General features: G+C 56.8%; 2 protein-coding genes across 2 annotated transcripts in view; one reads left to right on the top strand and one right to left on the bottom strand.

The window, feature by feature from the left end:
- The first annotated feature begins 108 nt into the window (after positions 1–108).
- LOC124233099 (sorting nexin-33) lies at positions 109–11880 on the top strand. The gene is made up of 2 exons (XM_046650211.1): positions 109–2766; positions 9079–11880. The coding sequence occupies exons 1-2, from the start codon at positions 1296–1298 to the stop codon at positions 9330–9332; spliced, it is 1725 nt and encodes a 574-aa protein (XP_046506167.1). The 5' UTR covers positions 109–1295; the 3' UTR covers positions 9333–11880.
- An 11335-nt stretch (positions 11881–23215) lies between these two features.
- The window catches only part of LOC124233095 (chondroitin sulfate proteoglycan 4), a 35301-nt gene continuing 30710 nt past the window's right edge, over positions 23216–27806 (bottom strand). Inside the window, exons 9-10 of the mRNA XM_046650205.1 lie at positions 26288–26471; positions 23216–25978 (exon numbers count right to left, since the gene is read on the bottom strand). Of these exons, the coding sequence (XP_046506161.1) occupies positions 24147–25978; positions 26288–26471 (2016 nt within the window). The 3' untranslated portion in view covers positions 23216–24146. The remainder of the gene's footprint in view (positions 25979–26287; positions 26472–27806) is intronic.

Here is a 27806-nt window from a genome sequence, read left to right as displayed (position 1 = left end):
CCTGCCCAGCCGGGATACACGGAAGTGCTGTGGAGTTTGCCCAATTCCCCAGCCTGATTCTCCTCCCTCCCTCCTTCTCCCCACCCCTCACCTCCCCCCTCGGCTATTCCCTCCTTCCTCGGGACGCCACCTCCCGGAATCGCCTTTTTTTGTTTTGGAGCTGGTTTCTCGCTGGCTGCGCAGAGGGGCTGCGAGTGCTGGAGGAGGAGGCGGGCTGGGGGCGCAGCCTGCCGCCCACCGGCCAGACCCCGCGGGGCCGAGAGGAGGACGGACGGACAGACGGCCGGGCGCACCATCTGCTCGCGGGAGCTCACTCTCCAAACTCCTGTTGACTGTGTGCGTGCACGCCAGGGGTGGGGTCCCGCGCACCGAGACTGGTTACCGCGGGGGTTACCTTGGAACGGGGGTCCTTGGACTCAGATCAGGGTCAGCTTCAGGCTTAGAAACTGCTGAGGAATTAGACAAACAAAAGAGGCCACTCAGCTAGTAGCCAAAAGTCGCCTGAGCGGCTCGTCGCGCCCTCTCCTTCACCAGGGTGGGGGTTGGCCACTTGGGAGGCGGGGAGAGGGCGCCCGAACCGGCCCAGGGCCGGGCTGGGCCGCTGGGGTTGAAGAATTGGCTGCTCGTTGTGTAAGCCTCAGTCCTTGTTTTCCTGGCCTGGCTTGTTGTGAAGCCGGACACATCCACTCTTGGACTGGATTCAGAAGGCTGCTGCTTTTCTCCTTGCCCCCCTTGGATTTTCTGGATTTTTGAAAACCCAGTGGCCCAGGAGGAGGAGGAGGAAGGAGGAAAGAGCAGATTTGCAGAGGAATGTGAGAGCCTCCCAAGGCCTGAGGAGCCAGAAGGAGCTGGGAGCCAGAGCTGCTGGGGTTTCTGGAACGGTGGCTTCCGAGTGATTCTCTTCTATTTTAGAACATTATTCCAGTGGAAAGTGTCGAATTCTTGCCCTCTCAGAGCTGGTTTCTCCGAGTCACTTGACTTTTCTTCTGGGAGTAGGGGGAGAGAGAGACTCCCCCGTGAGGAACTGCCAAGGGAAGGGAGGAAGACTATGGACATGAGCCCTCCCTGCTCACATGTGTGTGCTAGGAGACCAGAAAGGGCAGTTTCTGGGCCATGGACATTGTTTTGAAGAGGAGGCTGGACAGCATCAGTGGGTGCTGAGACCCCGCCTTAGGGGCTGAGACTGAGTTGCTGTAGCAGGCCTTGAGTTGTTAGTGCATTCTTGGACACCCTAGTGAGTGTCCCCAGTTCTGGGCAGGACCCTCTCCTCATCTTTCTCTACCACTGGCCCAGCCATGGCACTGAAAGGCCGAGCTCTCTATGACTTCCGCAGCGAGAACAAGGAGGAAATCAGCATCCAGCAGGATGAGGACCTGGTCATCTTCAGTGAGACCTCGCTGGATGGCTGGCTGCAGGGCCAGAACAGCCGTGGTGAAACAGGGCTCTTCCCCGCGTCTTATGTGGAGATCATCCGTTCTGGCACCAGCTCCAACCATGCCAACTACTCCAGCAGCCTTGCAGGTTCTCTGGGCACCCAGGCAAGCTTGTATGACAGCTCCAGTGTGGCCAACACTTCCAGGAGTGGTGGGGGCAGTGGCTTCCTCTCAAACCAGGGCAGCTTTGAGGAAGATGATGATGATGACTGGGATGACTGGGATGATGGATGCACAGTGGTGGAGGAGCCACGGGCTGGTGGGCTGGGCACCAACGGGCACCCTCCACTCAACCTCTCCTACCCTGGTGCCTACCCCAGCCAGCACATGGCCTTCCGGCCGAAGCCACCCCTGGAGCGGCAGGACAGCCTGGCGTCTGCCAAGCGAGGCAGTGTGGTGGGGCGCAATCTCAACCGTTTCTCATGCTTTGTGCGCTCTGGAGTGGAGGCCTTCATCCTGGGTGATGTGCCCATGATGGCCAAGATTGCCGAGACATACTCCATTGAAATGGGCCCTCGTGGGCCCCAGTGGAAGGCCAACCCCCACCCATTCGCCTGCTCAGTGGAAGACCCCACCAAACAGACCAAATTCAAGGGCATCAAAAGCTACATCTCCTATAAGCTCACACCCACCCATGCTGGCTCACCTGTCTACCGGCGCTACAAACACTTTGACTGGCTCTACAACCGCCTTCTGCACAAGTTCACTGTCATCTCAGTGCCCCACCTGCCAGAGAAACAGGCCACAGGCCGCTTCGAGGAGGACTTCATTGAGAAGCGGAAGCGGCGGCTCATCCTCTGGATGGACCACATGACCAGCCACCCTGTGCTGTCCCAGTATGAGGGCTTCCAGCATTTCCTCAGCTGCCTGGATGACAAGCAGTGGAAGATGGGAAAACGCCGGGCAGAGAAGGATGAGATGGTGGGTGCCAGCTTCCTGCTCACCTTCCAGATCCCCACAGAGCACCAGGACCTGCAGGATGTGGAGGACCGTGTGGACACCTTCAAGGCCTTCAGCAAGAAGATGGATGACAGCGTCCTGCAACTCAGCACTGTAGCATCGGAGCTGGTGCGCAAGCATGTGGGGGGCTTCCGCAAGGAATTCCAGAAGCTTGGCAGTGCCTTCCAGGCCATCAGTCATGCCTTCCAGATGGACCCCCCCTTTAGCTCTGAAGCCCTCAACAGTGCCATTTCTCACACGGGCCGTACCTATGAAGCCGTTGGTGAGATGTTCGCTGAGCAGCCCAAGAACGACCTCTTCCAGATGCTTGACACACTGTCTCTCTACCAGGGCCTGCTCTCCAACTTCCCTGACATCATCCACCTGCAGAAAGGTAAGACCCAGTGCAGGCAGGAGACCCTTACTGAGTCTGCACTCTGCTGGGCACTGGGGATATGAGGATGGCCTAGACAGAAGAGAGCAGCTCATCTAGTCTTTCTGTCTCTGTCTCATTCATTCAGTCCACAAGTGTGTTGAGCACCTCCTATGTGGCAGGTGCAGGGATATTATTGTGGAGGGTCTGGTCCCTGTCCTCTTGGAGCTTGCTGTTTACCTTCTTGTCTGTTTGTTCATTCATTCGTTAATGTTCTCTGTTTCTGTCTCATTTACTCATTTACCCATCATGCACTGAGCTCTTTAAGGTATCAGATTGGGTCTGGGAATACGGAGATGACCAGGGCCCAGGCCTTGCCCTTGAGGAGCCCACAGGCTCATGAGGGAGACGGCCACAGACCCAGATAACAAAGAGCACAGAGAGTGGCCTGTCTTCCCACTCCTCACAAGCTCCCCTCCCTGCCTTTGCAGCTTCGGAGCCTGGTCTCACCGCTGCATATCCTATCTGTGAGCTCCCTATCTGTGTGCAGGAGGGTCCCTGTCCCCATTTTGCAGATGAAGAAGCTGGTGTTCACAGAAGGGTGGTTGCACAGGGAGTCCATGGCCCAGCTGGGAATGTCCGTTCCTCCTGCACCTCCCTAAGGACACATCCCTGTTGGCTGCCTCCCAAGGCCAGCCATGTTTTCAGTTCTCACGGCCCCCTCCATGGGAGAGGAACAGGATGGGCCCCTGTCTGTTACTGTGGGGCTGTCAAGGAACTGCCAGGGAAGTGACTCATCCCGGGTCACCTAGGGGCACCCGGGCTGGGCTGGGGGAGGAACCAGGGGTCCAGGGCACTATCCACATGACCCATCCAACTCCCCCTTCCCGAGCCTGACTTGTCGTCTTGCCTCAGCAGTGAGTCAGGGGCTGACCCGGCAGGTGGCTCAGTCCTGGGACAACAGACAGGGCAGATGTCAGGAGAGAGGTGTGGTCCTCCCTGGGGCTGCTTGGTAACTCAGGAAGAACGTCTGCAGGGCGTGGGGCTAGCTCCCTGGCCTCTAGGCCCTGAGGTCACGCCTGGCTTGGTGGGGAGTTTTCCTCTGGGTGGGGCCTGGAGGCAGGCCTCTGGACTGAGTCTGGGGGACAGCAAATCCCACCCCTTACCTCGGTACCCAGGAGAGTCTGGAGTAAACCAGCCCTGCTCTCCTTCAGCAGGAGGTTGACTTCTAGACCTTCTCCAGCTCCCAGCCTCCTTTCTCCCCTCACTTTCTCTTCCTCCTTCTCTTCTCTGCCCTTTTTTCTCATCTCCACATACCCCTTCTTCTTGCCTCTTCTTTCAGCTTCAGGAGACCAGAGGCCTGAGTTCTAGTCTTGGCTCTGCCCCTAATTTACTGTGTGTCTCTGGGAAGTGCTTTTCCCTCTCTGGACCTTAATTTTATGATCAATAAAACAAGGGAGGGTTGGGGCTGGCCCCGTGACCGAATGGTTAAGTTCACACATTCTGCTTTGGCAGCCTGGGGTTCGCCAATTCAGATCCTTGGCATGGACCTACACACTGCTCATGAAGCCGTTCTGTGGCGGCGTCCCACATAGAAGAACTAGAATGACTTACAGCTAGGATATACAACTATACACTGGGGCTTTGCCAGGGGTGGAAAAAGGGAGGGTGGAACCATGAGCTCTTAGCCCTTCAAGAGGGTGGGGGAAGGGACTCCTGGGGAGGGTCTTTTCGAGGATAGAGTGATACCTTAGTGCTGACTGAGCTCTGGGGCAGGGATAGGGTAGGGGAGGTGGCCCGGGGCTGGCTCCGGCCCACTGGGGCAAGTGTCTCCTTGTGCGGAAGTAGAGCCACGTGCGCTGCTGCCAGCGCTAGGGCCTGGGAAAGCTGGTTCGACCAGCTCCTTTGATGGCGTGTTCCTGTGGGGGCAGCTGTGAGGGCAGCAGGAGGAGGGAAGCAGGGCCAGAGGATTAAACAGCTGCCCCCGTGCAGTGCCTGGGGACCCTCACCCAGGGCAGAGCTGGGGCGAGAAGGCAGCGCCATGCCCAGGGCTCCCAGGCTCACATTGAAGCAGGAGGGAGTGAAGCCGGACTGGCCTTTCTGACCCTGGGGTGGGGAGACAGAGCTGAGAGAGGCCGTTTCTGAGTCTCCACTGGAGGTGTTTCTAAGAGTGAGGGGCCAACAGTCCTCTGGGGTGACACATTCAACCTCAGACAGAGGCCAACCCACCTTTCCTCCCGTGGAGGACCCCTCTCCAATGGGCCAAGCCCTTCTAGGCTTACTCCTTGTTCTGGGCTCTGCATTGCCACTTCCAAGCCTGTGGTTGGGCAAGTTAGGGAGAGGGGCTTGGAATCTGGCTGGCAGAACTGGGCATGGGGCAAGGGGAAGGTCCCATGGTGGCCCTGTGAGTGGATCCTTTTCTCAGAGGAAAGAGCAGGAAGGTTGGGTCCTGGGTCCCTGGATTCTGTCCAGCCTGTCCCAGCATTTAAATGGATGGCCAGTGTGTGGGAGAGGCCATAGATGGAAGGAGATGGAAGGCCTAGGTGGGATCAGGAAACGAGGATTTGGACAAACATTGCCTCTGAGGTGACCTTGAAAGAGTTTTCTCCCCTCGGTGTCCACGTTAGTAAAATGGGACTTTGAGCCCAGTTGGCGCTGACATGAGGCCCACCAACCCATCTGCCTGCTGGCCCAGTCCCTGGAGCTCAGTCCAGGGGTCTCCTAAGAGAAGGCAACCCTATAATTAACTGTCCATGCTAGGGCAGTTTGGAGGTGACAAGGAGCCCTAGGACAGTTACCCTGGGACAACAGGGGAAACAGTGACTGTCTAGGGCAAGCTGGGTCCTGTGGTCCCTACCTGAGAGCCAGCCAGGGCAAGGCTGTGTCCTAAGGCTCATCATAAGCCAGGGAGGTCAGTACGGTCCCCTCCATTCTACAGATGAGGCCCAGTGGGTGGGATGACATGCAGAGCAGGAACTGGAGCCACATGTGTCTGACCCCACAGCCCAGGCTGTTTCTACTGTGCCAGACGGATGGGGAAAGGAGTGCCCCAAGGGTGCCTGGGGTAGATGAGCCAGAAGGGGAAGGATGAGGGAGGGAGGCTTGGGTCCTCTAGCACTCACTCAGCTGCCATCCCTGGTGGGCTGGAGGCAGGCCCAGGACCACAGAGCGTGCACGGAAGGGCCGTGGAACTCACAGGTTGGCCAAGGCAAAGTGGCTCTTGCAGGACCAAGCTCTTACCTGAGGGACAAGTGGTCCAGCCTCTGTATTCTGGGCCATCATCTAACCCCTCCTTGATCTCCCCTTCCCAGCTTCCGTAAACAAAGAGAATCCTATTGCCACAAGCCACCCACAGCTGGTTTTTGCTGTGACAGAAAAGCATTTTCACTCAGTTGCACGTAGTATCTTGAGCTCTTATTCTCTATCAGCCCTAAATACTTTATACATATTAGTTCATTTAAACCTCAACTATACTCTAAGGCGAGTGCTCTTATTATCCCATTTTACGGATGTGAAAACTCTGAAGCATTGTACCAATGTGAGCAGTATCACATCTAGTCCCACCTGTCCCATTTGACAGTGGGGAAACCTGCAGCCCAGGCAAGAGCAGTGGCTTGCTGGAGGTGACACAGCTGGGACTAGGACTCAGACCTCCTGTCTCCAACCTGGGGTGGTGGTAACGCCCTCCAAGAGATGGGGATAAGATGGATTAGGTGGGAGCTTAGGGAACATGCCTGGGACCCTGGATCTCTGAGGCTTCAACCCTCCTTTCTCCGTTCCTGGGCTCCAGCCCACAGGACAATTGTCAGGGCAGGAGGCTCCCCTGGGTCCTCAGTGCTCAGGTTGAGTCCTAAGAGGAAGACTGGGGGGATGCTGGACAGGCTTGAGCCCTGAGCCCTGACTTCCAGCAGATCTCTGGGGCATGTTAGTGTTAGCTGGTCCTGGACCCAAATCTGAGTCACAGGGTCGAGAGGTGACAGAGAGCAGGGTGGGGCCTCTGCCTCCCCCCGACCCTTGTGGCCTTTGCCCCCCATCCCTGACTTCCTGTCTGTCTCTGGATACCTAGCAGTTGCAATAGATTCCTTCCTATTATTTGGGCCTCAATCTCCTCATCGACAAAAGGGGCCTTTCCTTTCTCCAAGACCATGGGCAAGAAAAGCCCTCTTGAATGCAGGTCCACCCCCACTGCACCCAGACTTTTTCAGGCAGGTGGGATCCAGGCTATTTCAGTGTATTCTCTTCTAGTAGGTTCCTTTTGCTGAAGCTTAACTCCAGTTTCTTTGTCCTGCTGTTTTCTACCTTCCTTCTTATGGTCCTTTGTACCCCTTGGAACCTTCTCAGATACCCGAGTCCATTGTTTGGGGGCCCCACACAAATGCTTGGAGGACCCAGCCTGGGCTCCTTGCAGTAGAAGTGGTGTCTACTCTCCAACTGTGGAGGGATACCTCTGGACCAGGCATCCCCACTTATGGGGCAGGAAGGAAGCTGGGAACCCCTAGACAAGTCTCTCTCCTTTGGGGCCTCAGTTTCCCCTGTACAGTAGTGGGATGGAAGTGGCATAGGGGTTGGACAGCTGGCCTGTAGGGCCTCTCCAGCTCTGAAGGCTCTTATTCAGGCCTCACCCTGGGTCATGGGGTGATCTGTCTTCTGCTGCCCAGGCCTGGGCAATCAGAATGGAGCAGGAGGTAAGAGGTGATTCAGGGAAGGTGGAGGAAGGACTGAATAGGCTGGGAGCTGGGGACTGTAGAGTTCTTTGGGGTCCTGTGTGTAAGCAGCCGTAGAGATTCTCCAAACTTGAGTCGGTCTGCCTGAAGTGCCACTTTTAGCCAGTTAGCCACACACCTGCCAGCTAATATGGATACTGCCTCTTCTGAAGGCATCCAGAGTTATTCCAGCATATAGAGCCTTGGCCTGGAAGATAGTAAATGCTCAATAAATGCACCAGACAACTTGAGTGAGAGTAAAAAGAATACATCTCGAAGGCCCTCAGAGACCTCCTTAAAGGAGAAGTGGGAGCGTGGATAATGAATGTGCTGTTCGTGTGCAGGAGATGCTTTGAAGTGCTCGAGTGTGTTGTCCTTCATGCCAACCCTTCCCACCTCCTGACTCTTCTCTGTACCGTAGATTCCTACAGCCCTGGGAGGAGCGAGTGCCAGGCACAGGCCAACTGCCTCCTGCCAGCAGCAGCCCTACTGCCTTCAGTGTGGCTTAGTCAAGTTCCTGTTAATTCAGAACTGAGATTCACTCACCAACTGCTTGTTGATTCATCCAGATTCTTCCAAATTGGGTCCCCTGCCCAGGTTCATCCCCCACCCCCATCTGTCAGCTGGTTATTACAATGGCCTCCTCTAGTCCACTGGAGTCTGGAGTGAGGAGGGGCCAGGTCCTGTCTGTGGGGGAGACACATACAAAGGAGAACTCCAGGTGGCCTTTGAGGTGCTATTTTAGAATCAGCAGTGTGATGGGGTTGGGGAGAGCTCAGGAGAGGAGAGATAGGAGAGGCATTCTGCCGGGGGGTGCTGGGGGAGTCTCTAGTGTAGAAGTGGCACCTGATCAGGGCCTTGAATTATGCATTGGGATCCAGCAGGCAGAGATATGAAGGTAGGAAAGAGCCTGGGGTCAGTGTGGAATGGGTGCAGGGCCAACTTCCAGAGGGCCTCACGGGTCAGGCACATGGGTGGAAACCTTGATCTGTAGGCAATAGGGAGCTAGGGAAGGCTTGGAGCCATGGGTGCCCAGCTTTGCTGCTCTTCAGGTGCTGTGGAGAGCCTCTCAGGGGCTGGAACTGAGGTGGGAGACCCTTGGGGGACTGTTGCAGCAGTCCATTGGGGAACAGTTTGAATCAGTTCAGCAGAGATGTATCAGGGTCTGCTGTGGGCAGGCCTTCTTCTGGGTGCTAGAGACATTGAGCTCAAAGGCCCAAGGGAGGCAGTCAGAGAAACCACAGGGTGGTAAGAGCTGTGGTAGAGGGAAGTCCAAGGCACCTCGGAGCATTGGGAGGCACCTAATGCAGTGGGGGCTCAGGGAGGGTTCCTGGAGGAGGTAATGTCTCAGCTGAATTAGGAGCCAGTATCAGAGATGCTGAGGCCTGTGGTGGGTAGGGACAGGCTGGTCCTGGAAATAAATACAGCTAGCAGGGCTGTGACTGGTGGGGTGTGGGCTGCTGGCAGTGCCATAGGTGGCTGGACTGTGGGTCTGGAGTCCAGGAACGAGGTCTGAGTTGAGCTTGATGAGGGTGTTGGCTGCCCTTGAGGGGGCTTGTGGAGGGTTTAGAGAGCAAATTGGGGAGACTAGAGCCCTAACCTCCCTTGTCCTCCACTCTACCTGTGCCAGGTGCCTTCGCCAAGGTGAAAGAGAGCCAACGCATGAGTGACGAGGGCCGCATGGCTCAGGACGAGGCAGATGGCATTCGCAGGCGCTGCCGCGTGGTGGGCTTTGCCCTGCAGGCCGAGATGAACCACTTCCACCAGCGCCGCGAGCTCGACTTCAAGCACATGATGCAGAACTACCTGCGCCAGCAGATCCTTTTCTACCAGCGGGTAGCGCAGCAGCTGGAGAAGACGCTGCGCATGTATGACAACCTCTGACTGCGTGTACCTGGCCCCTCCCCACCCCAGGCCTGGTTGCTGCAGTACACTTTGCTCTCCAGACCTCCTGTACCAGTAGTGGCTAGGGGAGTTGGAGGTGGGTTTTAGAGGAGTCATGGGTACCCCTGGGGAAGTCCCCACCCCTTAGAGATGGGGGCACAGCAGGGGTGAGAATGGGGCCAGGAACCCTCCAGGCTGAGGCCTGGGCTGCTGGTCAGTCACTTGAGGCTAGGCCAGGGTCTTAGCCTCCCCTAGAGCCTATAGCACTCACTCACCTGGCCACCCACCCTCATTCATTCAGCAGACACCAGGGCCTGCTGTGACCCCAGCTCAGATGCCGAGCACCAGAGCTGCAGCACGCCTGCCCTCAGGGAGTCCCCAGTCAAGGTGAAGGTCAGACATCAAAGAGCCAGGAGTTCCTGGAAGCTCACAGAAGGGACCACTCATTCTGCCAGTCAGGGAAGACTCCATGGACTAGGTGACATTTGAGCAGTGTCTTGAAGAATGACAAAGACTTGCCAGACAATAATGGGGACAATAGAGGAGAGGACATTTGAGAGAGACGAAGAGTGTAGCAAAGGTGGAGGCATGAAAATACCCCTCTTCTCTCCCTTACCTTTCCCAAGCAAGTTTGGCCCCCCTCAGTGGGGATTCTGGCCTGTGTGACAGAGGGGAGGGATCTTCCTTGCTACCATGTCCCTCTCCCTGCCCCACCTCCACCCCATGCAGGAGAGGCTGCAGGCCAACTCCCTCCTGACTCCTCTCCACCTGTTGAGTCCCATTGCCCCTTGGTTAGGGCACCATGCAGCATCTTTTCCCTGGGCTCAAGGTGCTGAGACAAGCTATGGACCCCAGGACCCTGGTGGCACCTTCCTGGAGGGGACCCCAAAAAGTTACCAGATATTTGAGTTCACCAGCAATAACTTCCCACATTCTGAGCAGGCTTGGACCTCAGGCTCCCAGGATCTCTGCCCCTGTGAACCCCAGCATCCTTCCTTTTGCACAGTGGGAAACCCAGGGGAAAAACACAGGGCCGGCCCGCCCACTGCCCCAGGGATCCTGGGCCACCTGCCCACAGCCAGCCGCACTGTGATGCCAGCCAGGTCCTGGTTGGGTTGTGCTGTCTCTCACCCACCCGTGTTTACATCTTTGAGGGGGCCACTCCCTCCTCCCCTGCCAGGGCATGATCCAGCAGCGGGTTGGGGGAACTGACAGGTGCCACCACTGGCCCCCCCAGGAGGTCATGGCTGCACCCACTACTGCTGCTTGAATCTTTTTTCTTTCTTTCTTGTTTTCTTGATAAATCTTTTACAATTAAGATAACAAAAGCATGACTTTTTTTCTTTTGGTCTGGAGGAGATGAGGGGTGGGGGAAGAATAGAACCCTAATTGTCCCTGGGAGTTATTGGCCCAGATTCTGAGGTCATGGTGGGCCTAGAATTTACCCCAGAACCTCAAAAGTTGGGGTGAGGGCTGTGCTGATGGGAGGTGCTAGCTGGGGAGCTAGAGGTGGCCATGGGCCCTAGCTGGATGCACACCCTTCCCAGACCTCACAGCCTCATCTCTCTAATGGGTGGAGTCCTGCCAGGGGGTTGGCTGTGCTGCTCTGTGATCTAGTGATCTAGGCCTGAGAGTCGCATGAGGAAGGGATAGGAAGCTGTGCCCAGGACAGTCTAATCCACAGGGGATTGCTCTCCCCACAGAGGTGTGTCCCTGTCTTGCCCCCAGGAAAGCCCTGTCCAGGGGAGGGGGTGGGGCTCAGAAACTGTCCTTTCCAAGCAGTCTTCCAAGTGGCTTCCAAGTGGGAAATGGAGGAGGACCCTCAGCCATGCCCTTGGGGGTGCCCCAGGCAGGATGAACAGGAGCATGTTCATACACAGGACAGAAGTGCACTGGTGAAGCCACAGTTCTCTTTCAGGGCAATAGGGACTCGGAGGAGGGAAGGCTGCTGGGGTCCAGGCATCAGGGGAGGCTCTGACCAGGCCAGGGGCCCCGGGAGCTCGTGGGCAGTGAGATGGGGTCAGGGGCAGCAAAGGCTCCCCGTTCAGTACAGGGCGTCCTCAGAGGAACTTCTGGAATGGGCCTCTGGCCTTGGGTCAAAATTAGGTCAGATTTGGGACTTTCTGTGGAATTTTCCCCTCCCTCCTCCCTGCCCTCCATCCTTCATTTTCCAACCCACCCAGGGACCTTCCTGCCCTTCACTTCTTCTCAGCTTTGACCTCCAGGTGGCCTTCTACAGAGGGCACTCTGACCACAGGAGGAGGTCTCCTTCCTGAGGCCAGTCTGCACAGAGGTGATGGGAATGCTCTTCTTAACCCAGAGTGCCTGGACCGTCCCCGTTCATGCTTCCTGCCCTGGGAATAGTATTACCCTCTTGTACTCCTTCCTCCCACTCCTCCCATCCTCAGAGTGAGGAAGTTGGTCCGACAGTTTTCTCAGGGGGGCTTGGACCCAGGAGAAGAATCAGAATGTGATGTCTTGGGATGGGTCAGGCCTACTCCAGTCATCCTGAGGTCTCTAGGCTGGGAGAGGCGTATGTGTGGTTGGGGAGTGAGGATGTCACAGTCCCCCCCGCCCCCCCGCCCCCGGTTTCTTTCTATCTCTGTGGGTTGGGGTGTTGGGAGAATTTAAGATCCGTCTGGGCTAGCCAGAAACCCTTTCAGCAGGGGACTGGGGGACCAGTTGGGGTGGGTGTCCTGGTGGTGGCAGGGCCTTCTAGCTGGCCTCAGTCACATGCCAGGCAGATGTTCCAGGCTGAGCTGGGCCCAGCTGCCTCCAGTTCCCTCCCTCACTTTTCTGTGAGGTGTTGGAAAACAAGGCGTCTCTTTCTGCCCTGGTCAGCTACCAGGACCTGGGGGTGGGTGTCGGGGGACCCCGATCCCCAGTCTTGGCCCAGCCCAGGAAAGAAGTCTGCTTTGTGGTCACATGGTAGGGTTGGGGATGGAGGAAGCCCTCAGGTCCTGCATCCTGTCACCTTCTGGACACAAGAGGGCCGTGAACCACTATGCCATAGCTGTACCACAGCTGTGCCACACCTGGAGCAGAGCCAGGCCTGGGGGAGGCAGGTGGCTCTAGGCTCAGCTTAGCCCCGCCCCTCTATCGAATGGCAAGTGCCATACAGTCATCCACATGTCCACAGTCACAGAGACAATTGCCCAACACAAAGCAGACACAGCCACACAGCCACACAATCTGCCCTCAGGCACATAAGCCACACCTGGCCACACACACATAGGCATGGTCATATACTCAGCCATGTCCACAAACGTGTTGTCATCCATTCACAGCATCAGCCTCAGCCACATCGTCACAGCCATACCAGCGACACACACACATTTAAACACACACGGCCACAATATCATACATGCTTATAGCAAAGGTGTCACACATATGTAGCTGCACTTGGACTGCAGCTGCACCACCTTCTGAGGGAGCCAGCTGGGCTCATCTGTCATCTGACACCACCAAGTTCCATTCCTCATTGCACAGATGGGGAACTTGAGGTCTAGTGAGGGGTGGCAGCTAGTAGCATCACCCAGTGGGGAAGGGGGTTGCTCCAGGGCCAGCACCCAGCTCTCGGCTGGCTCTGTGGTCTGGCCTTGCCCACCCCTGGGCCAGGCTGCCTCTGAAGGCCCCTGGCTGAACCCAGGCAACAAAGCTCCAGGCATCTCCCATCTCTTGAGCCAGAGCTGAGGCTGCGGCATCTACGCGAGCAGGAGCCAGGAGGTGGTGGGCAGGGCCCAGGCCTGGGCGGGAGGAACATTCCTGCACCATCTCCTCCCCAAGCATGTGAGGACTGGGCCCGCCCTGCCTGCCTGCCTGCCCGCTGACTCAGGCCTCCGGGAGCCAAGCCTGCTCAGCTCACCACCTACCCCAACTTGCTTCCGCACCAGTTCAGCTCCAGTACCTCTCTCCACTGGCTGGGGCAGAAGGAGACGGTGAGCTGTAGCAAAAAGACCACGGGGAAAAAGAAAAATTCACCTCCCCCAGACATAGCTCAAAAGGGCTGATTGTGAAACCCTGCTCCAGGGTTCAACATAGTTTAACACAAACCTTTTTTCCTTTGGTTTTGTTTTGTTAGTCAAACCCCAAATGCAGTCTGGTCTGTTTAAAAAGCAGTGTTTCATACAGTGGTGGCCTCCTTGGTCTGCACAGCAGCCCTGGTAGGCATCATTATTCCATTTCACAGATGAAGAGACCTGCCTAGGATCATACAGTGAGGCCGAGGTGGGGCTGGACTTGAACACAGCTCTCTGGCTTCATTCCTTAAAGTCACATGATTAACACATGTAGGTCCGAAGGAAGAGGGGGTGGCAGATGTCCACTCCAGAGGTGTGTAAGAATGGGAGGCCGGCAAACCAACTGCTGAAATGCGACGGGACTTTGAGGGTAGGATGAGTCCCACCAGCCCCCAAGGGATGAAGAGGCTGACGACAGCATTGCATGGTGGCATCTACAGTGACTCAGGATCTCCATTTACAAATAACCATGTGTGAGGAACATCCCTTCATTTCTCTGTCACTGACCTGAATTTCTCTTTTGCTTTCTCATTCTCCCACATACTAAAAAAGGTAATCTGAAACCAACGTAGGGATCCCTCCTTTCCCCAGGGATGCACATAAATTTTGGAGATGGCACATTTGAAGACCATAGACAGGCCCCTGGCACTTTGAATTTTAGGGGCTGAATCACACACATGAAATGTGCCTAATTCCACATTAAGGGTAAATCATATATACGGATTTGAGTTGGGTTCAGTTTATTACTTGACAATGTCTTGTCTTGTAGGTATTTAATTAAACTTTATTAATTTTGATTTCGTCTTTTCCCTTTCTTTTGCTTCTTCTTTTAGTGTTCTGCTACTTTTTTTTTTTCCTGGCTGCCAACGTTGTCGTGGGTTCTTGCAGAGCTCCTGGACCCCGGCTCAGGGCCTGTGGTGCCCACCATGGTCCTAGGTTAGCATGGGGCCTTTTGGTCATCTTCCCCCACGTCCTCCCTTCCCACCATCTGCTCCTTTGATCTTCATCCTGAGGCATCTGTGGGTCTGGCCCTTTCTCTGTTTTGGGCACTCAGGGCTCCCTCAATTGCCCCTTTATCTTGTGGGCCTCAAGGAACCTCAAGGGGCTAGCAAAAGTCCCTGCTGTGGCCTGTGGCCTCCTCTGGGGCTTAGGGTCATCACTCCACAGCTCCCACCACATGCTCAAGCACAAGGAGCTTTGCGGGCTGCTTAGAGACCCTGTGCAACCCCCTGTCACCTGAGGTCTGGCTGCCTACATGCAGCTCTGCCTGGGAAGGGGTCCAAGTCCCCACTGCTCCTAGCTCTCCCAACCTCTGGGGCTTCCACCCTCCCCTAGTGTAGGCAGCACCGTGGTGGACACTAGATGGCCAGAATTTCACAACCACCTTGTATGCAAGAGATTCTCAACATCATTGTACAGACCAGGAAATGGGGCCCATCAAGGGAAGTGCTAGAGTAGCCGAGCTGGTGCGAGACGGGACCCAGGCCTGGGCCACCCATCCTGGGAGGCAAATGGCTGATGCCCAAGGTACAAGTGGAGGCTGGCTGGAGCCGGAAGGCCCCTGGAACATCTTCTGGGCTGACCTGATCTGCCTTGCTGCCATTTTGGCAGGACTGCTTTGGGCAGGGTGAGTATGAGGGTCCACTAGATAGCCCTGCTACCCCCCAGATAGTAAGAGGCCCCCTGGTTCCTTTCCCTCCACCACCTGAGGCAGGCCCCCAGTGGCTGAGCTGGAGCACAAATCCTACTCTTCACACACTTGTTTCTTAAATGCTCCATGCTTCCATTTCTCCATTTATCACAGGAGTTCCAGATGGCTGTTGGGAGGGTTCTGTGAGCAGCACATCAGCTGGACAGTGCCTGCACACAGCCAGTGCTCAGGTAGGAGCAGCCTGGATTCCCAGCCTCTGAGTGGAGCCTCAGAGCAGCCCTGGATAGAGGCAGGCCCACTTCATAAGTGAAAAAACTGATGCGGTGAGCCCCTTAAGGCCTGTGGCAGGGCTGGGCCTGCGACTAGGCCCCTGACCTCCCCTTGACCTTGATCTTTGTCCCCTGTTGTCACCCTGTCTTCACAGGAATCAGACTCCTTGCTGGCTGTCATGGTTATTTGTCAGTCCAGGGCAGGATACTGTCACACACACCATCACACACAGGATGGCATGGCCCAAGAGTGAAGAGATGCAGGCTCACACCTCAGGCCTTCCTCGGGTGGATTCCTTGGGGGGACCTCAGGCAAGGTCACCACTCAGTCTCAGTTTCCCCCAGTATCACTCAAATGATGGTTATCATGATTACACAGGGGCACAAGTTCATGAGTATGGGCATTGTCACTGCTCCAGGTGTGCTGCATCCTCAAAACCAGAGAGGGGCCTTGTGGACTGTGTTAAGAGTTTAGAATCTGGGCTGGCCCCATGGCCAAGTGGTTAAGTTCACGCCTCCGCTTCAGCAGCCCAGGGTTTGGCGGGTTTGGATCCTGGGCGCGGACGTGGCACCTCCTTGGAGAAGCCTTCCCTGACCATCCAATCTGAAGAGCCTTCCTCGTCCTAGTCCTCTGACCCCTTACCCTGCCTTGTTTTTCTTCATTTTACTTATTATCAACTGCCAATTACTATGTGAATGTATTTAACTTTTTATTATGAAAAGTTTCAAAAATATACAAAAACAGAGAAACTAGTATAATGAAGTGCCCACACTTCAGCTTCAATAATTATCAAGGCTGGACCAATATTTTATTCTCCCACATCCCTTGCTTCCAGCAAACTCCAGACATCACACAATCTGATCTGCAAATACTTCAGTGCAAAAGCTAGATTTTAGATGTATCTGTCAGAAGGCAGCCTTCAGGGGAGCTGGGGTTTGTCTGGCTCATGGCTGCATCCCCGGTGCCTAGCACAGTGCCTGGCTTGCAGCAGGTGACCCAGGACATCTGCACGGCCGTGTCTCAGGTCTCCAGGGAGGGTATGTGTGCAGGCTCTGGTTTGCACAGATCTGCCGCCATCATTGAGTGCGTTTGCATGTGCCTGTGTGCATGGTTGCGTGTGGCAGTCCCATGAATGTGTGTGTGCACATGTATGTTGCTGCAGGAGTTGGTGGCTGAATGCATGCTTCCTCCCTGACATCATGTCCCACACCTCCCAGGACCCAGTGACTTGCTCCTGGGAGTATTTCCCTCTTTCTCAGAAAGGCTTGGAGTGTGAAAGGGTGGGAGAAGGGTACGCACCAGTCCTTGCCCCATCCTCTAGAGGGCTGGGTTCAGGCCAGGGTGGCCCCGAGAGCCCCTCCCTGTCCTTCTCGGGCCAGCAGGCCAGCAGGAGGCTGAGGCTGTTCTGTCCCGGCTGGCAGAGTGGACAGCCTCCTCCCTCCCTGGCACTGAAGCCCTGCCCAGTTGGGCTGGTGTCAGCTTGGTGGGGCGTGGGGTATGTACGTATGAGGGGTGGTGGTATCCCATCCTGGCTCATTCCTAAGGTTCCTAGGGTAACCCCTGGGTAGTTGGGCAACTGAGGCTACTCAAACTGGGGGCGACTGGCTGCAGAGCTCTGGCTCAGGGGCTCAGCTGCACCGGACTTCCCACTCCCATTCTGCATCTTAAGGGGTTGGCCCTGGAAGGTGGGCAGTGTGGAAGAACATGCTTCCAGCCCAGCACAGGTTTACTCCCAGGGGCTACTTCCTGTCAGACCAGGGCTTTCACGGTTGCTTCTCTCAGCTTGACCCAGACTCCCTGTCTGCTCCAGGGCCCAGTCTCCTCATCTCTCAGGCTCCACATCATCTGCCCCAACTCGCATGCTCTGCCTTCACTTCAGTACTCCCTGTTCTTCAGGGCACAGCCCAGGCTTCCTTCTCCAGGAAGGACCTCCTTCAGGTCTTCCCCGAGTCCACCCCTCCCACCCTGCCCACCTCCACCTAGGCAGGCAGGTTCCAGCAGGGCTCCTCCTTCTTGGGTCCCCGGGTCCAAGCCTCCTCCAAGGAAGGCCAGATGGTCTCTGCCCACCCCACCCCAACCTCAGGGAGAGTCCTCTGAATCAATGGGGTGGGAGTGCAGAAGGGGAGGTCAGAGCAGTGCTGCCAGCCTCTCCCACCTAGAACTTGACCCTTGCTGCACACCTCCCTCTCCCTGCCAAAGCCCAGCAAGGGAGAGTGCCTCGATGTCCCTCTTTTCCAGATGGGAAATGTATGCATTTGGCCTTCCAGGAGGACTAAGCATTCATTTAGCACCTGCTATGCACCAGACACTGTGATGTCTGTAACAAATTACAACAATAACAGTAACATCAGCTTTGAACATTCGTTAGGCACCTTCAGTATGCCAGCCTCACATGCTAGGCAATTCAGTCACAACCACTGTTATTACAGCACTAATACTAATGGTCAACATTTACTGAGCATTCACTATGTGCCTAGTGCTGTTCTAAGAGCTCTGCTACAATGATGACCCTTTGAAAAGAAGCCTTGGTCAGCTGCACTGTTTTAATAGCTCCTAACTGAGGCAGAGGAGTGGGAACTGCGCTGGGGCCTCTGTCTGGCCACATCCCATGGATGCAGGTAAGGATGGGAAATGGGGCAAAAAGGAAGACAGGAGGTGGGGCTCCAGGCAGAAAGCAGACTGCGAGCTCCCCCAGGCCTGGCTCCATACTCTCTGGGGTCCATGATCCTATCCTGAGTTAGAACAGGTGGGTGGACTTGTATAAGTTCATTGGGGGCAGACAGTCACCACCTCTGCCCTCCCTCCTTCAGTTCATGGGTTCTGTCCCCAGACTCTGAGGTTCTCAGGGAAGATCATAGGGCTGAGGTGCTGAGGCCTGGAACGTTCTTGGGGTCCTCAGGCCCTGCCCCAGCCACCTGTCCAGGTGCCATACCCCTAAGGCAACCTTTCAGCAGGACCGACTCAGAAGGGGCCCTTCACCCTGAGTTGCTGCCTTCCAGGAGTGCCCAGGCTTTGCCAGCCTCACCCACCTGTCTGCTCGCTCAACAGCTCTTTACAACAGGCTCCACCTTCTCCAACAAGACCTGACAGGGCCACCCTGCTGCTCTCTGGGTCTTGGAGGTCTCTATCCTGGCCAGCACGTCTGACAGCCCTGGCCCCCCACACTTGCCCTGATGTCTCTCTAGGTGCCAGGAACCCCATTGCTGAGAGGTGTATCCTTGGCATCTGGAGGGGTTCTGAGCCTCCAGGAGGCCCAGCTCTGCCAGTGAATTGCTGTGTGATTGTGGCAAGTCACTCCTCTAAGGTTGGGATTCAGCCCCCCGTTGAATGCAGGGTCCTATGGGTTGGGTAGAGGGGGCTCACCCCTAGCCCTGCTTGACCCCTTGCCCCTGAAGATTGCGATCTGGTGAGCCCTGCAGTAGTTAGACCAGCTGGCACGGGAGGTTCTGAGAAGGGGCTGTAGTGGAAGGGGGAGGCTGAGCATGGGAGGTTCTGGGTTGGCTCCCCCTCCTGTCTATTTAATCAACTGTGACTCTACCTGTGGTGTGCCTCCACATATGATTTGGTAAAATTGTCCTGCCCATGGGGTCCTGAGCAGACAGACCCCAGGTGTTGGGGTGGAAGGGAGCCATGAGTGAGTATGGAGGGAGAGAGGTGAGCTCTGAAGAGTCTGGGAGGCACAGATTAAAACCTGCTCCTTAGAAACTTAGGGCCTGGGCCCAGGTCACCTGGGCCCTGGAGGGGATCTGGGCGCCAGAGCAGTGGTTGGGAGCCCAGCCAGCACCCCTGGGGGATGAAGGAAGCAGGGAACCAGAGGGAGAACTCAGGAAGGGAGGTCTGGGCAGGATTGGCAGTTGGAGACCTCCTGGCCAGTGGGAAGGGAGGGGCTGGCTCTATTCTGGCAGTAGAGGTTTACCAGATATCTACTACGTACCCAGCCCTGGGCCAAGCTGGACCCTGCCCGAATGGAACACACAGCATTGAATTGTGTTTATTACAAGGTACAGAGGACTGGGGACTTTGCCAAGTCTGGGGACCTCAGCCACCTGGGAGGGAGGGGAGCTGGGCACCCCAAAGGTACTCCCAGCACACATGCTGGGGCCACAGCCGGCATTTGTTCTGGGGGTAGAAGGGACAGACAGTGTGGCAGCCTCGGTCCAGCCTCTCTTGCTCCCCACCCTCTGCAGGATGGAGAGCTCTGGGGCCCATCGCCTCCTCCTGACCAGGTCTGGGTGGTAGCCTGGTGGACAGCTGCTTCCTCCTCCTTTGCCAGCTGCTGCTGCTCCACCATGGGGCAGACCTGATGCACTGACTGGTGACCTTGGCCAGACACCTCCTTTTGTTCCTCCCTTTGCAGAGGAGATCCAGACAAGTGGGGAGGGAAGGACCAGCTGCACTGCAGAAGGCAGGGTGTAGGGGGTGCTACACTTTCCAGGGACCTGTCTTTGGGAGGTAAGTGGGGGGAGTAGGCTACTTCCTGCAGACCCTCTCCACTGGATTAGACCTAGCTGCCGGCTTCACCCTCGTCGGCTTCAAAGTCTTAGATAATCCATCTAACCTGGGCCTTCAGGACCCCAAGACTGGGTCACTTGAGTCCTTTGAGACCTCACAAGGCAACAGAAAAAAGCCTTGGATTTAGCTCCAGGCTCTGGGCTAACAGAGCTGGTAGTTCCCAGGTTGGGAGGCAGGGGAGCTCCTCCAGCCCCCAGCTGAGGCTGTTTGGGTAGAAAATTCCATTCTTGGTCACTGATTGATTTAACCAAGGCTACTTCTGTCTTTAGGGGCTTCTAGAACATCTGAAATGTGAAGGAACTCAGCACAACCCACCAGTTATCCTGGTGGCCACAGGGGGCCCTCTTAGGAGCTGGCACCTTTTATGAGGACAGCAGCTGTCAGTTAAATACTGTACCTCATTGAGATGAGGATGGAAATGTGACCAGGAAGTAAGCTGGGCATTAGCTGCATCAGCGTTAGCTGCTGCGTGGCCGCCCCTTCCATGGAAAGACCCAACATTCTCTAAGGAGAGAAGGAAGCAGCCAGAGCCAGCCATCCTCCTATTCTGGGCTCGCCCTCACCAGCCAGCTCACACTGCCTGGTTAGGGCACACATCATGGTGTGGTAGCTACTCCCTGGCATGTCTGGGGCTCTTCAGGAAGGGCTAGGTGGATTCCTATCTGCATCTCCCACAGCATTTCTGGCACAAAATGCCCTTGCCAATGCCTGACTAATCCTAGCGGTAACTACACAGGGATGGTGTTAACCAGGAGAGCACCTCAGTGAGGACGGGAGCTGTGGAGAGAGGGATCCAGCAGGTCTGGTTCCCAGCCCAGTCCATCCACTTGCCAGTGCTCCCTCACATGTTAGGACCAGGAACAGGAGACCCAACCAGAGAACTCTAGGGGGGCTGTCAAGGTACCTCTATCCCTTTAAGATCTGGAATCTTCAGGGCCCAGAGGAAGATGCCAGCACCCCTGGCAATTCCCACTGGTCAGGAGAAGTGTGTGTGGGGGGGAGGGGGAGGACTCTTTCTCTTGCTTCCTATTGGAGGAGGATGGCTCCAGCTCTGTGGGTTCCATGGCTGTCACAGCAGCTCCACTTAAAGGGCCAGCTCCTAGAATGAGGAGAGGGGCACAAAGGGAGCCCCTTCTTTAGCACCTAAGAGGCTAAATCATTTAGGGTGGTGGGCAGGGCTTCCAACCTGGGGACCCGGGGATCTGAGCCCCTCTGGCAACTCCTACCCTGCTCCCAACACTCCCTCCACCACCCCTCCCACTGTGGGGTCACTTCCCAGTTCTGCTGCTGTCAGCTTTGGTCCCTGGAGGAGCAGGGCATCCTGGCCCTCGGCTCAACATGGCCAGCTCCTGGGACTGTGGGAGGGCCACAAGCGAGGGGCATTTATCACAGAAGTTTGTGAGTGCACCTGTTTATGTGTGTGTGTGCATGTGTGTGTCATGTAGGCAAGTATTTATCTCTGTGTTGTGCGCCTGAAGGTCTGAAGGTGCACAGCTGTGTGCACAAGTGCACATTATGTGTGTGTGTGTGTGTGTAAGAGGGTCAGAGGCTCTGAGACATTCCCGAACACTTGTACACAGGTTGGCTCTCATCCTCAGCGCCTGGGAGGAGCTAGTTCCTTAAAGGAAGGGGATGGTGAGTTATTTCACAAAGTGGTTGGAATCCCCTTAAACCTGGGTTGGATATCAGAAATCTGCAAGCGATTTACATAAATTGAGGCCCCACATTTAGAATGGGTTCTGAGTTTGGTGTGCCAATGAAAGACCCTCTCCCAGGTCCTGGCAGAGCTGCTAGCCCAATACCTAGGTGTCAGCCCACTGTCCAGCACAGGCTTAGAGGAGCTGGAGCAGTGTCAGCCTGTGCCAGCTCACTAGGGGCAGGGCAGGCCAAGCTGCATTGAACAGAGGGTGTCGTCAGTCCTCTGGGGAGGACTGGGGGAAATTGGAGACGAGGCCAGATCCTGCCTGGCGGGTCTGTCACCTTTGTCTCAGCTTACACTCCCAGGGAAACTGGTCGGCCTGGGTGGAGATTGGCCCCAGATATCAGAGCCCTGAGGATCCAGCCCTGAGCTCGAGAGAGACAGGGCAGAGTGTAAGGTGTGGCCTGGAGACACTTTGGCAGGGCCCCTGTATGAGGCTGGTCAGGGGGTGCTGGAGAGACCAGGCTCATGAAGGGAGTCGAGGCCGGGACTGTTCCCACCTCCGGCCCCGGCCTCCCACCTTGTGAGGCGGCTTTTCACTGTGGCAACAAGAGCAGGCTGGGCCTCAGCGGTCTGGTCCGCTAGACTGCTGCTTTGCTATGTGACTCTGGGCAAGCCTCTTCCCCTCTCTGGTTCTCAGTCCCCTCTTGGTCCTCTGGGGGCCCTTTCAGCGGGATTCTGGGTTTCCTGCCGGGAGCTTGTGAGAGAGTGAAGGAGGATGTAGGAGTCTGGATGCTGAGACGTAGAGGGCATCGGGGAGGGGTGGGCCAGGGGAAGCATGGTGGGGAGGAGGGAATCTTCTCTCTTGCCCTAGTTCCTGGCTTAGATGTGACAGATGTTGAGGCACAGGGAAGAGGCGACTCTGGTCCCTAGGCCCAGGTCAGCTGCCAAAGGCTAGCTGGGGCTCTCCACCCCCAATGTGGCTGTGCTCAGGATCCTGTCCACTCCCCCTCCCTCCAAAGCTCAGACACCTCTCATGCTGCTTTCTTCTGAGGATGTCAACCTATTCCCAGGGCCCAAGGTATCCCCTGGGACCCAGAATCTGTCTCCACCGCCCCCGACCCTGGGAGACCCTCAAAAGGGGAGGGGCTAGAGTATGGCAGCTCCTCAATAACTCATAGAGGGCCTTCTGGAGATGCTCTGTCTCAAACCCATCTCTATCCAAATGATGGACTCTGGGCCATGTGCAGGGATAGCGGGCTTTTCAGAATTCTTGCTGCTCACTCTGCCTTTGAACAGGAGCACCCTGGGTCCTCTTGTTGGAAGGGTGGAGACCAGCAGAAATCTTCCTTGTGACAATCCCCAGGGAGCTGAGGGGAGGCATCTGTGGCAATCCCCTTCAGCCTCCCTGTCAACACCAAGTCCCAGCCTTGGGATCCCCAAGTCGCCCTCAGCCTCCTCACCTTTGCTGCTCCAACCTTTTGAGAGGTAGATGGCAAGGGACAGGGCTGTGGAAGCCAAAACTCAGGCTAAGAAATCTTGACCCGGGACACCAAATATCTCTTGGTTTCATTTTTTCCTTTAAGCTCCTTGGAGAGGGCCTAGCCTATGTTCCACAGCCTGGCCAACCTGCCCACACAGGTGTGGGTAGAGGAGATTTGGAAGGCCCCAGGAGATGGAAATTCATGGCTTGCATGGCCCCGTCTACCCTGTTGGCTGAGGCCCGGCGGGATGGCCTGCCCCAGGGGAGTTCAGCCCGATGTGGAGAAGGGCCCAGTACATGGTCAGACAAACAACACACAGCTGTCCAGAACCTCTGAAGCACCGTTTATCCAGGCCCCATGGAGCCGAGTCCCCCAGATGCCCACCCCCCAGTCCTTTGGGAGCACAGGCCCTGCAGTGGCCCTTGGCCCGAGACCCTGCATGTTGCCCAGCCCTGTCGGCTCCTGGGCCACAGACCCATGCTTGCCTACCTTCAGCCCATCAAAATGGGGCCTGGGAATGAACTGGCCTCAGACCCTCCTCTATCCCATGCCCGCACGGGCTCCATTAGTTGGGGCTAGCTCAGCACCATGTTAAACAGCTTCCTTACAATTCCCCTTAAATAAGCCCATCTCCAGAGCAACCCCCCACCTTGTACCCTGAATATATTATTATACTGGCTTGTGCCTTCTAGAGAGTGGAGGGGCTCTCTCCTCCTGCCCTCTGCTCCAGGGAATACCATCTTCCTAAAGGACCAGGGGAAAAAGTTTTCCTCTCAGCCCTGGGGCAGAGATGAGGGGAGGCCTGGCTTGGAGTGGAAAAGCCAGGAATCCCCATGTGCCCCTCCCTGCCCTCACTTCTCCTTGCCTTCTCAGCAGGCTGGGTCAGGTGTGACTTACCCAAGGTCAGAGACCCAGGACCCAGAGTCCTGACCCATCTAGGAGGCTGCTCTGGTATTCACAGCCCAAGCTAGCTCCAGGGCAGGGCCCCAACTCTGAGCTTGCCTCTGGCCTTGGGCGCCTTGCAGTTCTCTAGGCATGGAGGGAGCTGGCGAGATTCCAGCTCTTCACTCCGCTCTGTCCTGGACCCCTGGACTTCCTCCCAGCACCTTCCGTCCCTAGTGTCCCCAGGTCTCCCTGGCTCTGGGGACACTCAGACAGCACCAGGGCATGGGAGCAATGGGGCTGGGGCCTGAGCAAGCCTGTCCCTGGCCTGAGCAGCATCTGGGCCCAGACCAGGCCTCACACCCAGTACTGGCCGTTCTTAAGGGCAGGGTTTTGTGTCCGGCAGAACTGAAGCAGCTCTGGGTCAGGCTGGCCCCCTGGTGGGGGCCCCTGGCCAGACACGGCTGTGAGTGGGATGGCCTGGCCTGGCTCTACCTTGCGGAAGGTCTCAGTGTCGCCAGCCAGGCCATTGCGGGGCTTAGCAGTCAGCACCTGGACGTTGTGTTTGCCTGTCTTGTTGCGTTTGCGGAGGTAGAAGAGCAGGGGCAAGATGAGCGCCAGGAGCAGGAGGACCAGGCACACGGGGATGATGATGCTGAACATGTTGGCTTCAAGAAAGCCCAGGAACCCCCCACTAGCCACGGTGGGCATGGGGCTGGAGGCTGCTGGAGGCTCGCCCGTGGGGGTGACACTCTCTGGCTCCCCTGCTTCTGTCCGAACAGCCTCAGGGAGACTGAGCAGGGCCACACTGTAGGGCCGGGCTGCATTGTAAGGCTCAGTGGCAAAGTCCAGTGAGGCCACAGCAGGCGGGACACCCTGGGCCCACAGTTCCAGAGTGAGACTATCCCCTGTGGGGGTGGGGGACATACCCTCTGGCCTGCCCACCTCCAGCCCCAGCCTTCCATCCTCAAGGTCCTGCTGAGTGAACTGCTCCACAAGCTGGCTGCCCCTGGGCTCCGTCCTGGCCCGGGGCATGCGGACCACACGGCCGTGCTGGGGTCCCGCCAGGAGCCGGAAACGGGGCATACTGCCTGTGCGGTTGGCCAGCTCGGCTGCATCTAGGACAGTGGAGTCCAGGCGCAAGGTGGCACCCTGGGGCCATGGCCCTCCTGCCCACACATGCAGCAGAGCCCTCACGGTGACGTTTACTGTGGCTGACGCGTTGGCACCCCTGGCAAGTGCCAGGATGCTGAAGTGGTCACGAGAGGAGGAGAAGTTGGTGAAAGCAAAGACCACCTCTCCCTGGTCTACCTGGAGCTGGCTGAAGGCTGTGGCAGGCCGCCCACCCACCAGGAGATGCCCGTACTGGGGCCCCTGAGTGAGGCGGTATGCTGCGTCAGGCTCCTCCCGATCTGAAACTACCTGGAGTTGCTGCCGGCTCAGTGAGGAGCGCCCTAAAGCTTGGGGCACCTCTAGGGGTGCCTGCAGTTGCACCTCAATGGCAGATGGCAAGACATCCACAGCCAGGGACATGGGCAGGGGTGGGCTGGCCCCATCAGACACGCTCAGCTGGAAGATGCCTGCCACACTGCTCCCATTGGCCACGAAGGCCAGCCGCCCGGCGTCCACATCAGCCTGCGTGAAGTGGGTCACAGGCCCTGGGCTGGCCCCTGCCAGGCTCAGGAAGCCGTTGTGGGGTGCCCGCTGTACCTCGTACTCAATTTCCCCGGGAGCCGAGTCTGGGTCCACCACATTCAGCTGGGCCCGGGAGATGGGGATGCGGGAGCCACGGGTGAGCCGGAGCGGGACGGAGGCCTGCAGCTGAGGTGGCCGCTCATTCACATCCCGTACTGTGATGGCAAAGGCCTCTGAAGTTTGGGGTCCCGCCACTGAGGCCCCTGCTGGCCCTTGGAGGTGGGCACGGAAGCGGAAGCCATCCTGCTGGGTGCCCCCACCTCCATGGGCGTACACCAGCTGCCCTGCAGCCAGCTCGGACTGCAGGAAGTGGGGCCGCCCGGCATGGAGGGGCTCCTCGGACACCAACAGCTGGCCCCGGGTGGGGAACTGTGTGATCTGGAAAAGCACGTCGTGTTCTGGGCGCTGCGGTGAGAGAACGCTGGCCAGGAGGTTGGAGGCGTCGAGGGCAGCTGTGGTGATCTCAGCCCGCTGGCCTTCGGGGACCCAGAGACCTAGGGGTGGGACATAGACTATGAAGGTCCAGTCCACTGAGGGAAGAGCCATGGACCCCAAGACCAGGCCCTTGGGGCAAGGTTGTGCCTCCTCCCTCAGACCAAGTACCCCAGAATGAGGGTCAGAGTCCCCAGGAGGACAAGGACCATGTCTGCCTTCTGATCTCAAGGGATCCCCACCTGCCCATCCTTCCTATAACTTCCCAGGTCCTGGGAGCTGGCACGAGCTGCTGACCCTGGCCTTGTGTCCCCTCCTCTGTGGGCCTCTCCCAGTGTCCCCTCAACTTTGCCAGCCATGATGTTGTTCACCTTTGTTCCTCCAGAGGCGGCTGGGGTGCTGAGGACAGGCAGCCTCGAAAGATACAGCTACAGCAAGAGTGGCGGCCACATCGGGGGCAGGAGGCGAGGACAGCAGGAGCTCCAGGGCATCATGGGCCTCCCAGAAGGGCTCAGGGGGCATCTCGTGCTCATACAGAACATTCCCAGCGTATACCTGTGGGGACACCCCATGGTTGGATGAGAAGAAGGTCCAGCCTATGGTGCCCAGGAGCTCCCTCCCAGGCTGGCACCAGCACTGGGCGTTGCGGTCTCCCTGCCAGCCCCTCAGTGCCCAGCCTCACTTTCGGCTTCCCCGGCTAGACCTATCACTGTGTCTGTGACGGCGCTCTCCCTCACTAGCTCAGTGGGTCGCCATTAGGCAATCGTGAGCAGTGAAGCGCTGAGTCCTGGAGCCAGATGACATGTCAAATCCCAGCTCTCCCGCTTTGAACAAATCACCTCATTTCTCTGAACCTCTGGAGAGAGTAATACTCCACCTTCTCTCAACCACTTCCACCACCTCCCTTCTTTCTCCTATGGTGTCAATTTCCCCCGAAATGGATCATTCCCATTGTCACAAAACTATGCTATTCTGCCATCTTAAAAAACTTCTAACTTCACTTTTTCTACCATTTGCCCCCCAGTTCTCTTGCTCTTCTTTGCAGCAAAACTCCAAAAAGAATAGGCTATACTCTTCCCCCCAAGCTGTCCTGAGCACACTCCACCCAGGCTTTTGTTCCTGTGATGCCATCAAAACTGCTGTTGCCAAGGGCACCAATGGCCTACGTGGTCAGTTCTTGAACCTCATACTGCTTGCCTGCTCAGCAGCATTTGACACAATTGAACACTCCTTCCTCAACACACCAGCCGGCTTCCAGGACGTTCTGCTCTCTTGGTTTTTCTCCTACCTTTCTAGTTTCTCCTTTACAGACTCTCTTGTTGGTCCCCCTGTTCTCCCCAAAGTCCACGCTTGGCCTCGAGACTCTTCTCTATCTACAGGTGCTCCCCTTGTGCCCTGGATCACTCTCACATCTTCAAATGCTAGCTATATTGGTGACGCCCCTATTTGTATCTCCAGCCCGGACTGCTCTTGCCTGAACTCTGCACTCATATATCCACCTGCTTCCTTAGCAGCTCCTTGTGGATGTCCAAGGGCCACGTCAGACTCAGCCTGCCCCAGACAGACTCCTGACCTGCTCTGCCTCCCAGTCTTCCCACGGCACAGGATGGCAGCTGTGTTCTTCCAGGCTCAGGCCAAAGACTCTGGAGTCATCGCTGACTCCTCTCCTTATCTCACATACCATCATTTCTGGCCTGGATTATTGCCAATAGCCTCCTAACTGTGTCCCAGCCTCAGCCCCGCCCCTTGCCCCCCGGCAGTTTGTTAACACAGAAGCCAGAATGAGCCTTTCAAAATGTAAGTAAGTTTATGTCACCCTTGCTCAGATAGTGCAATGGCTTACTGTTTGACCACGAAGACCTCGTTGTGACCGGTTACCCCTGCGACCTC

The sequence above is a fragment of the Equus quagga genome, unplaced genomic scaffold, assembly GCF_021613505.1.
Source record: "Equus quagga isolate Etosha38 unplaced genomic scaffold, UCLA_HA_Equagga_1.0 153_RagTag, whole genome shotgun sequence".
Classification (NCBI taxonomy): Eukaryota; Metazoa; Chordata; class Mammalia; order Perissodactyla; family Equidae; genus Equus; species Equus quagga.
Note: the sequence above shows the minus strand (reverse complement) of the source record. Positions and strands in the feature narration are given on the sequence as shown.